The sequence below is a fragment of the Mesoplodon mirus genome (genome assembly GCF_964341445.2).
Source record: "Mesoplodon mirus genome assembly, chromosome: 2".
NCBI lineage: Eukaryota > Metazoa > Chordata > Mammalia > Artiodactyla > Ziphiidae > Mesoplodon > Mesoplodon mirus.
The window spans coordinates 83,755,960-83,768,197 of NC_138977.1; the positions used below are offsets into that span (position 1 = coordinate 83,755,960).

General features: G+C 37.9%; 1 protein-coding gene across 2 annotated transcripts in view; it reads left to right on the top strand.

Annotated features, from left to right (window-relative positions):
• SLC30A9 (solute carrier family 30 member 9) overlaps nucleotides 1-12,238 on the top strand; it is a 74,283-nt gene that overhangs the window by 11,243 nt on the left and 50,802 nt on the right. For both annotated transcript variants that reach the window (XM_082632974.1, XM_082632975.1), the window contains exons 3-4: nucleotides 8,862-8,924; nucleotides 11,144-11,243. In XM_082632974.1, the coding sequence (XP_082489100.1) occupies nucleotides 8,862-8,924; nucleotides 11,144-11,243 (163 nt within the window). The remainder of the gene's footprint in view (nucleotides 1-8,861; nucleotides 8,925-11,143; nucleotides 11,244-12,238) is intronic.

Below are 12,238 nucleotides of genomic sequence, written 5' to 3' on the forward strand. Positions count from 1 at the left end.
TTTACTTTGATTCTTTATATCATATGTTTGTCTCTTATTTCATTAATTTCCACTCTTACCTTAAATATATTCTCCTTTCTGCTTCCTTTGTATTTACTCTGTTATTCATTTTTTAACTATCATATCAGTTAGCTATTTTGCTCATTAATTTTGAACCTTTCTTCTTTTCTAAAGTAGGAATTTAAGCCATAGTTTTATTGGGTATAAAAATCATTATTAGTTTGTTTGAAATTAAAAAATTTTTTTTCTTTTAGAATGGCAGAATTTAGTGACATTTGGAAGCTTTTCAAATATTGTTCCCTGTTGCACACTGAATCAAGTAAAGTTGTACTTGAAAGTTGTACTTTCTTTTAGGTTTCTTTTATTTTTTTTTTTGCGATACGCGGGCCTCTCACTGTTGTGGCCTCTCCCATTGCGGAGCACAGGCTCCAGACGCGCAGGCTCAGCGGCCATGGCTCATGGGCCTAGCCACTCCACAGCATGTGGGATCTTCCCGGACCGGGGCACGAACCCATGTCCCCTGCATCGGCAGGCGGACTCTCAACCAATGCACCACCAGGGAAGCCCAATCTTTGTCTTTTAACTGAAAGTTTAGTCTGTTTACATTTACTGTAATCATCGATATGTTTGGACATATTTCTGCCATTGTATCATGTGCTTCCCTGTGCGTTTTTTTTTTTTTTTTTTTTTTTTTTGCAGTACGCGGGCCTCTCACTGCTGTGGCCTCTCCCGTTGTGGAGCACAGGCTCCGGATGCGCAGGCTCAGTGACCATGGCTCACGGGCCCAGCCGCTCCGCGGCATGTGGGATGCTCCCGGACCGGGGCATGAACCCATGTCCCCCACATCAGCAGGTGGACTTTCAACCACTGCGCCACCAGGGAAGCCCTGTGGCTGACCCTTTTGGTCATTTACATCTTTTTTCTTTAATATAAATTTATTTATTTATTTATTTTTGGCTGCGTTGCGTCTTTGTTGCTGTGCGCGGGCTTTCTCTGGTTGTGGTGAGTGGGGGCTACTCTTCATTGTGGTGCGCGGGCTTCTCATTGTGGAGCACGGGCTCTAGGCTCACGGCTTCAGTAGTTGCAGCACGCAGGCTCAGTAGTTGTGGCTTGTGGGCTCTAGAGCACAGGCTCAGTAGTTGTGGTGCACGGGCTTAGTTGCTCTGCAGCATGTGGGATCTTCCTGGACCAGGGCTCGAACCCATGTCCCATGCATTGGCAGGCAGATTCTTAACCACTGAGCCACCAGGGAAGTCCTGGTTATTTACATCTTAAATGACATGTCAGCTCTGCACACCCAGTCAGTCTTTAATATTACACTCATTTTAATTCTCTGTGTAACTAGCACTTATTACTGACAGATATTTTCAGTATCTGCTTTATTTTTCCCCGTTTCCAAGCCTTGTGATAGCAGGAACTTCAGTGCCTAGAGCAGTGGTTTACCCATAGTAGGGGTTTAATAGTTTGTAAATAAGTGAATGCATAGAGTTCTAACCTGGGGATAGAGATTTAGGAGTTATTAGCTACACCAGCTGGTAACTGAAGTCATGAGTGTGTTTGAGACAGTATAGGGAGAGAGTTTAGATTGGGGAGATGAGAGCTAGTACAAAATCCCCAGTGAGTAAGGGACAAGTGGAAGAGGAGGAGCTTGCAAAGAATACTTGAGGAGGTGCAGTCTGGAGAGGTAAAAGAAAAGCCAAGGAGAGTATGGTGTTAGGAGAAGAGAGTATTTGAAGAAGAATAATAAACGTTTCAAGACTGTCTTTCCTATAGTCGGATGTCTTTCACAGGGAAGATTTTACAGATTCCTTGAGAAACCTGCATTTATGTTTATGATGCCTGTTTTTCATCCTTTTCCCTAAGCCTCATCTTCTCTTGGGCTTACTATGCATTTTTAGCCAGTTTCTTCTCTTTTCCTTGTGGTGATGGAGAACTGCTGGGGTAAATATTGATTGAGAGTTTGATATTAGAGGATGAAGGAATGGAGAGTGTCATGAGTCCCTAAGTTCCAGAAATAAGCATATTTATTAGAACATTGAAATGGGAGAAGAAACAGATGATGAAATAATATAATTAAAGGTAAAACATGTTATAATGCTCTTCTGAAGGTGAACATCGACGCAGGCAAAAATATTTAATGTTGGTTCCACTATACAGAAGGCTTGAAATTGAAATCTGTGACTAGGTTTCTTTTTCCTCTGCTGACTGAAATTAAGATGTTAGTTTATTTTATTATATTCGGAGTACATTGTTTATTGATGGTTTTATTTTGGGCTTAAGTTTTCAGAATTTGCTTAGGCCAAATTAGACCTTGTTAACCATCAGATAGACAGCAAGTAATTGCTTGATTGAAAGATAATTTGTATATTTAAGAGTTTGAGATTGACTTCTGAATAATTCAGATCACGTGATAAAGTCAGAAACAGCTCATTAAGAGGCAGAGATTTGCTAAGGAATCCTTAAGTTTTTAAAGAGCATTCAGAGGTTTTAAATTTTAGTAAAATCAGTTTTAATTTTGCTAATGACAGCAGATGTGTGGCAAACAGCCAGGGCTTGAGCTTAAAACAAATTTCTAGAGATATTCATGGAGAGAATGTCTGGTTACTTATTGAAATCATAAAGATTCTACTCCAGTGATCCAGTGTAAGTTTATTAAGATGGTGGTGTACAAAAAAAGTATTCATACATGTGTTTGAGCCATTTACTAGCATTTCTTGTTTGTGATTCTTTTTTGCTGCATTGGGTGGCTTGTGGGATCTCAGTTTCCCAACCAGGGATTGAACCTGGGCCATATCAGTGAAAGCCCAGAATGCTAACCATTAGGCTACCAGGAACCTCCCTGTGATTCATAGCACTATATAATTAGTAATGTCTAGACAGTTTGTGGTGAGAAGAATATCCAGAAGTATCAGTTTTAGAGCAACTTATTTTATGTGATTTGTTTGAATGACTTTGATCATTATAGAAAGGAGGGTTGTCTGTGAAACTTTAGACAGTAGATTTCCATTGTTCAGACACTAGGTGAGTGTTAAAAGCTTATTATTCTACTACCCTATCCCTTCACTTTTCTCTGCCCAGGGCTCTATTCCCCAAAACAAAAATTTTAAGTAATTGATATATAGATTCTATAGATAAAGATGCTTTAGAATTAGTTTGCTGTTTAGGTAGACAAAAATAAAATATCAGTTATTTAACTGATCAATGTCAAATGTTATAAGCCATAGTTATTAATTAATTAAATAGAAGTGTTTTTAAGCCTTTTTTTTTTTTTTTTTACTAATATGCCATCATAACCTACTTAGGATCTGATGAATAGTTAAAATAAAGCCTTTTGGGATTTTCTGTATGTTTTAGTTATCAAAACATACCATGTTGGAAGCAACCTAAGTGCCCATCGACAGATGAATGGATAAAGAAGATGTGGCACATATATACAATGGAATATTACTCAGCCATAAAAAGAAACGAAATTGAGTTATTTGTAGTGAGGTGGATGGACCTAGAGTCTGTCATACAGAGTGAAGTAAGTCAGAAAGAGAAAAACAAATACCGTATGTTAACACACATATATGGAATCTGAAAAAAAAAATGGTTCTAATGAACCTAGGGGCAGGATAGGAATAGAGACACAGACAGGGGCAGGACAGAATAGAGACACAGACATAGAGAATGGACTTGAGGACATGGGGAGGGGGAATGGTAAGCTGGGACGAAGTGAAAGAGTAGCATTTACATATATACACTACCACATGTAAAATAGATAGCTAATGGGAAGCAGCTGTGTAGCACAGGGAGATCAGCTTGGTGCTCTGTGACCACCTAGAGGGGTGGGATAGGGAGGGTGGGAGGAGACGCAAAAGGGAGGGGATATGGGGATATAAGTATACATATAGCTGATTCACTTTGTTATACAGCAGAAACTAACACGCATTGTGAAGCAATCATACTCCAATAAAGATGTTAAAAAAAAAAAAGAAAGAAAAAGTACCATGTTAAGTCATTTCCCCAGTGGCTTTTGCTGAAAAGTTAAGAGATATATTAAAAATTACATGTAAGATTTTTTTGCTTTTATTTCAGGAATTTTGCCTTTGTTAATGCCTATTCTGTTGACATTTAATTTATACATAAGAGCATTAAAAGAAGGGAAATCAGTGGATAGGGAGAAATTCTGATCAAGATAGCAATAGTCTTGTTGAATGGATGCTCTGAGGTAACTGTTCTGCTTCTCACTTATTGGAGTGATAGACAAAATATACAAAGAGAAAACTAAAGGAGTAGCTGGACTCAAAAAAAGGTGTGTTATGTCCAAGAAGTGGAACAGAACATGCCAGGCTCTGGGTTTGTAAGCAGGCACTGGCAGCCAGGAGTTTGGCTCATTTGGGGTAATGGATCTATAAATGCTCCATGCATACCCGGGTATTGGAGTCAGACTCACTGCATGAACTTAGCCACCCACCCTCTAACAGGAGGCTGAAGCTAGCCTCTTCTGTTTGTTACCTGAGGTTCTGTCTTGTAGGAGGCTGTTGGGTAGGGAGGCAAGAGGAAGAACGTGAACTGAAACCTGCTGTTTGCTGGTTTGGAGACTGAACTGAGGGGTCGGAATTTCAAACTGGCAGTGTGAGGTCTGGTTCAGGACAGAAGGGTCAGATTGAGTTCTGGGCACTAGAGCATGAGGAGGAGAGTGAAAGGATATATCCTATTCAGAATAAGTTTGCAAATTCTAAAATTTAAAAGTGCACGAAGGATCATATTGCAATATATAAATGAATCGAATCAATATGTTATATACCTTAAACTTATAAAACATTATATGTCAGTTATATCTCCGTAAATCCTAGTGCTAAGAAAGCCAGCAAAGTCAACAATCAAATATGAATTAACTCCAGATGATGTTAAAATAACAGCTGAATTGCTTTATTTATTTATTTTTGTTAATTAATTTATTTTTGGCTGTGTTGGGTCTTTGTTGCTGTGTGCGGGCTTTCTCTAGTTGTGGCTAGAGGGGGCTAGTCTTCATTGCGGTGCCCGGACTTTTTATTGTGGCGGCTTCTCTTGTTGTGGAGCAGGGGCTCTAGGCACACGGGCTTCAGTAGTTGTGGCTCGCGAGCTCAGTAGTTGTGGCTTGCATGCCTCTAGAGCGAAGGCTCAGTAGTTGTGACGCATGGGCTTAGTTGCTCCGCAGCATATGGGATCTTCCCAGACCAGGGCTCAAACCCATGTCCCTTGTATCGGCAGGCGGATTCTTAACCACTGCACCACCAGGGAAGTCCCCTGAATTGCTTTAAATAAGTTTAATATCCTCAAAAGAATAAATGAAGTACTCATATTTTGAAACACAAACTGGCAGAAATAAAAGCAGAACAAGGAAATTTGGGAAAGAGCCAACTATAGAGGTTACAAATGAAAGTGTAATCACTAAAGTAAGAATTTAATAGATTAAATAGCCATAGTCAAGTAGAGAATTAGTAAATTGAAATTCACCCTGAATGAGCATAGGAAAGCAAAAAGATTTTCCAGGAAAATGAAAGAGCTTTAAAAAGGCATGAAGCTCTAGCCTATATTTAATGGGTATTTCAGAGAGAGAGAGAGAAAATAGAGAAATGGTGGAGGAATTATATATAAAGAGATAATGGATGAGAATTTTTCAGAATTTGAGAAAAACAAGGATCTTCAGATCAAAAATACACTTTTAGTACTAAACAGGGTAAATGAAAAGAAACCCATAGATTTCAAAACTGAAACAAGAAACAACCCAACTTAAAAGTTTCCAAAGAGAAAGTCAGCCTGCTATCAGTACAATTGTTGCTCTCTTGAAGTAGACTTTTTATCTACAACAATATGCAGAAAATAAGGGAGGAGTGATTTGGAGTAATAGCCATGAAAGGGTAAGAGGAGAAATAAATGTTACCCTAGAATTTTATACTTGTCTAAATAATCATTCTATAGGGAAGGCAAAATAAAAACATTTCACATATATAAAGATGACTATCATTTACTACTAACCTACCCACATTAAAAAAAAACTATTGAAATATGTATTTCTGTAAGATGTAGAGTAAACTCAGGGAAAGAAGCGTTAGGATATAAAAGGGACAGTGAAAAGCAAGAAGTGGATAAAATGTGTTGGAATGTTAATTATTGATAGTAAAAATAATAAACATTTTATATTAAATGCTACAATTTTAGTCAAGAGTAATAAGATAGAAGAAGTTTTCAGTGGTTAAAGGTTTTTTTCTTGTTCAGAGGAAGGTAGAGATGGGGAATAACTTAACAGATGGTTAGAAAGATTTATAGGAAAGTATGTATGTTAAATTTCTAAATGGAATCATGAAAACAATAGAACTATAATCTTATAAATTTGAAACCAGCATGGGCGTGGGGTGAGAGGAGGATATAGAAAACTTTATAAATCTAACAGATGGCAGGAAAGGCAAAAGAAAAATAAGAGCAAAGGAAAAAAAGGATGGTAAACCGAAGTCAGACAATAAGGTGGCAGAAGTCTAAATCAGGTAACCAAGTAGTCAGGTTTCATGGTGTTGCCTATCATTTATATATACTCATATTCTAAATATGTAGAAATGGTTCATTTGCATTTATTTCATCATTTCCACCTCTATATAAAGTAAAATCAATATTTCCTTGATTCCATTCTCTTTTCCAGCTCTTACTGAAAGTCCGGATATTGTTTTCACTTCCTCATCTCCCATTCTCACCTCAACCTGTTGCTCCGTCCCTACTCTTCCTGCTGAAACTGCTGTTGTCAGAAGGTTGCCAGTGATCTTCATGTTGCTGATCCAGTTTTCACTTCTATCCTCTTTTCCCAAAAATACACAAATATCTACTTATAAATCAATTATTATTTGAAACATAGAGGTAATGTAGGAAAGTGGTTAAGAGAGGAGACTAATTGAAATGACTTGGGTTTCAATCCTGACTGTGCTTCCATATTTTTTTTTTTTTTTTTTTTTTTTTTTTTGCGGTATGCGGGCCTCTCACTGTTGTGGCCTCTCCCGTTGCGGAGCACAGGCTCCGGATGCGCAGGCCCAGCGGCCATGGCTCACGGGCCCAGCCGCTCCGCGGCATATGGGATCCTCCCAGACCGGGGCACGAACCCGTATCCCCTGCATCGGCAGGCGGACTCTCAACCACTGCGCCACCAGGGAGGCCCTGTGCTTCCATATTTAAAATACTAGCTGTGTGACTTTGAGGGAAGTTCCAAAACTTCCTGAATAAGATGAAGATAATAATAGTACTTACCTCAGAGCAGTTTTGTGAGGATTAAATGAAATAATGCATGTAAAACACATAGTGTACTGTATGTGGCACATGGTAAATACTTAGTAAATGTTAGCTATTGTTAATAAGCTCCAAAATGTTATATTATTGAATGAAGATATAAATATAAGAGAAAAGGTTTTAAGGGTGAGATTTTTATTACAAAATATTTGATACATATAAAAGAATACATGCTATGTATATGTAAGTTAGAAAGCATAATAAAATCAACGCCTGGGAGTTTACCACCTAACCTGAGAACCTTGCATTCTTTTTTTTAAAAAACTTTTTATTTTCTTTCTTTATTTATTGTTTATTTGGCTGTGTTGGGTATTCGTCGCTGCATGTGGGCTTTCTCTAGTTGTGGCGAGCGGGGGCTACTCTTTGTTGCGGTATGTGGGCTTCTCATTGCAGTGACTTCTCTTGTTGCGGAGCACGGACTCTAGGCGTGCGGGCTTCAGTAGTTGTGGCACACGGGCTCAGTAGTTGTGGCTCATGGGCTCTAGAGTGCAGGCTCAGTAGTTGTGGTGCACGGGTTTAGTTGCTCCACGGCATGTGGGATCTTCCCGGACCAGGGCTCGAACCCGTGTCCCCTGCATTGGCAGGCGGATTCTTTTTTTTTTTTTTTGCGGTACACGGGCCTCTCACTGTTGTGGCCTCTCCCGTTGCGGAGCACAGGCTCCGGACGTGCAGGCTCAGCGGCCATGGCTCACGGGCCCAGCCGCTCCGTGGCATGTGGGATCTTCCTGGACCGGGGCACGAACCCATGTCCCCTGCATCGAACCCATGTCCCCTGCATCGGCAGGCGGACTCTCAACTACTGTGCCACCAGGGAAGCCTGAGGCTATCTCTTCATATGTTTATTGGTTATTTGTATTTCCTTTCCTGTGCAAGTTTGTTCTTGTCTTCTGCCCTGATTTTTTCTAATGGGTTGTCTTTTTGTTAATAGGGAGGAATTCTTAAATATTCTTGATAGTTATCCTTTGTTGATTATATTTGCTGGATATATCTTCTCCTATTTAAGTCATTAATTTACCTGGGATTGGTTGTTTATGGTGTGAGGTAGATTCCAGTTTTCTTTCATTAAATTTTTTGGAGGGGAGGGAGTTGTACAGTTGTTCCAATAACCACTTAATCGTCATCCTTTCTTCATTGAATAGTATCTATAGAACAGTTTTGAGTGGAAGAATCGACAGCATGTGCCCTTGTTTTAAAGTGATGCATCTAAATTTTCACCGTTGAATGCAATGTTTGTTATAGGTTTGCTTTACCCTTTAAGGAAATTCGTTTTTGCCCTAATTTTCTGAAAAAGGTTTGAAACTTGCATGGGTGCTGAATTTTATTAAATGCTCTTTGTTTAGCTCCTGAAATGATTCTATAGTTTTTCTCCTTCAGTCTGTTAATGAGGGGAATTAATAGCTTTTCTAATGTTTAACTACTCTTTCATTCCTAGGATAAATCCAACTTGGTCTATGATAATATTATCTTTTTTATACATTGCCAGATTGTCAGCTAATATTAATTAAGTTTATAGGTTTGTATGAAAACAACTGCTTAATATAACTTTTTAAAAATGAACTTTACAGCAGAGAATATTGGTGCAGAACTGAAAGCTCCACTTATTAAGCAAGAACCTCTCCAAGTACGAGGTAAATATATTTTATTCTATTTTTTATTATAATGGTGTTTTGAATTAAATATGTAAAGTTAGTTTATATAGAGCTCTTTATAGTTATAAGGGTATATTCATTTTTCTTTAAATATATTGACCATAAGGATTTATTCTATTTATAAACTAATTTTCTACTTAAGTTTACTTTGCATTTTAGTCGTAAATTTTATGCAAGTTCTTTTTTCAAAAGCCCAAAGAAAGGAGTAATGGCAAATAAAAATCATCAATTGCTTTATCATTTTTAGAAAAGTAATGTGATTAATAAAGAACAAGAGGCCAACACCTACAGCTTGTTCAAATCCAGGTAGAGTTTGGAGATTCTTGTCTGATTTCCTTTTCTGGGAGTGATTGAGTGATGAAGGGATTCTTGTTTGCAGCTCTCTTCTTTATAACGCCCTATGGCTCCCATCTCCAAAGTAGCATGTTTCATGGAGGTACTAATTCTGTGATTAGGAGTACCATGGCTTTGGCGTCAGACAAAAGTGGATTCAATTTGTAACTTCAGGACATACTAGCTGTATGGCTTTGGGCAGTTTACTTTATTTCTCTGAGCCTTAGTTTCCTCCCTATAAGATCATGCTAAAAATGGGACTTCTTTTCTAGGATAACTTTGGAGATGATAGTGTACAGTCACAATTAAGAATACTTAATGTTGCTTATCATCAGTAATCTGGGCTCGGAAGGCCAACAGGGATTTCTAGCTACTTTGAAGAAATTATTTAAAAGTAAGGTAAAAAAAAACCTAATCTTTTTGAAGAACGATGTAATTCTCCTCTCTGATCCAGAGAAGTTTATTTGGATTTAGAATTTTAGGATTTTTAGAGTAAGGTAGTTTAGAGAAACTCATGCAAAAAGAAACCTGAACTTCTTTATATACTTTTTTTCAAATAAGGTTTTGGGTTTTATATTGAACTTTATTTTTGAAATGTTCTTGTTAACTATTATTTGTGCATTTGATTTTAATAGTTTGTGTGTTATTTTAAGATTCTTTTTACCTACTGTAGTGATGGATAATTTTCATCTTAATTTATTCTTTCAACTTGTAAGTACAATAGAAAACTCAATAGTTACTAGACATTAGAATAGAATATGAAGTGACTAGGTGACAATTTTCAGAGATTTGCTTATGTTATTTATCTGTGTTTTGTGACCAAAAGTCTCACTTTATAAAAATGAACAGAACAATGTTGACAGTAATTTTTAATTCATAGACTATAATTGATGCCAAATTGGTATTTTATTTTATTATTGATGTCTCTGGCTTTTTTATGAACAGGTTGATACTTGATAATAGGAAGAATTTAGAAGGCAGTATTTTACCTATAGTCTATAATTAACTTCCTATAATTTTTAACTGATAAAAAATGTTCCTTATAGTTACTTCATCTTTGTTACATTATGTGAAATTGCCCAGTGACTTTCAGACTTTTTTGACTGCAACCCACTTAAGAAATACTAATGATCTAGTATATATAGATTATTATATGTAACTGAAAAGTTTTCACAAAAAGTGCTTATTCTTCATTATGTGCAGTACTCTTTGATTACTTTCTATTTTCATTTTTTATAAAATGCTGGTTTCACCAGTGTTTGTAAAACACCAAACCAGCGTCTAATTTTTTTTTTTTTTTTGCGGTATGCGGGCCTCTCACTGTTGTGGCCTCTCCCGTTGCGGAGCACAGGCTCCGGACGTGCAGGCTCAGCGGCCATGGCTCACGGGCCCAGCCGCTCTGCGGCACGCGGGATCCTCCCATACCAGGGCACGAACCCGCGTCCCCCGCATCGGCAGGCGGACTGTCAACCACTGTGCCACCAGGGAAGCCCCAGCGTCTAATTTTTTATTGAAACTTCAGTTCATTTTCATTTAGGCCCTAAGCAATTTAAATTGTACTAGTACGATTTAAACAGACCAGTAATACCTATACAAGGTATCCTTTAGACAAAGGGTTGACATTTTGTCATCAGTTACTGATGAACTATAGAGATAAAGCTGGGTGGTTACAAGTGTAATTCTGTCCTATTCTGTACTTGGAGTAAACTTTTTTTTTTCTGACGCCGTTCAGTGCATTAGGAAAAACAGTTTTCTGTGGAATTCATTAGTGAATCCACTTAAAACTCAGCATATGTTCATCTTCAAATGTGTCTTCCAATGTGCATATTTGTATTTAGTATGTTTTCCTATATTTTTGGTTTTAGTCAAAGCAGTCCTTAAGAAGAGGGAATATGGACCAAAGTACACTCAGAATAATTTCATCACTGGAGTCAGAGCAATGAATGAGTTCTGCCTCAAATCCAGGTACAGTAATTTTTTAAAAATTGGGTAGTTTGCTCTATCTAATCTAAATAACCAGTTATTTCCTAGAATTTGTTACCCGCTAACATCCATGTGGAAACTTTACCATGGCTCCTTCCTAAATTGAAGAAGTATTTTTATTCAGTTAAAAAAATGTTACAGGGCTTCCCTGGTGGCGCAGTGGTTGAGAGTCCGCCTGCCGATTCAGGGGACACGGGTTCGTGCCCTGGTCTGGGAAGATCCCACATGCCGCGGAGCGGCTGGGCTCGTGAGCTGTGGCCGCTGAGCCTGCGCGTCCGGAGCCTGTGCTCCGCAACGGGAGAGGCCACAACAGTGAGAGGCCCGCGTACCGCAAAAAAAAAAAAAAAAAAAAAAAAAGTTACAATTTTTAGCTTACTAAACTGAAGGCTGCTCCAGCACGAGCAGTTCCAGTGTTTCTTGGCTCCTTTAACTCAAAAAGGAAGGTTCTTCAATATCTTTGTGTCACACAAGAACCTTAGGAGTTTTATTGTTATGTTAATATGTAGCAAAATTATCAATAAGATTATTTGCATATTTGTATAACTTTAAAATTTTGGGTTTTTTGGTAAAGCAATTTTATTATGTTTATGTTCACACTCCAGCTGTGATTCATGTTGAGTATAAATTATTTTCCTTCTTTCTGGTATCTTGTTATTAATTTTCTTGTAATTAAAGAGATTTAGTGAGGTATTTTACACAAATTTAAACTTTTCCCCCTCTTTTGTGTGTTTACCTAGAAGAACCATATTTATGTGCAAGATTTCTTGGCAATTTCGACATCAGATGATCTAGCCTCCCCCACCCCACCCCACCCCCAGCCCATGGTCGTATCGTCTATGGTATAATATCAAGAAATAAGGATTCCTGTAATCAGTTTTATAACTTGCATAACTATTGAAACAACAACCAATTATAATAATGATATAAAACTATATTCTGTTTCACATACAACAATTTTGTGAGTTAAGTAGGTTAGG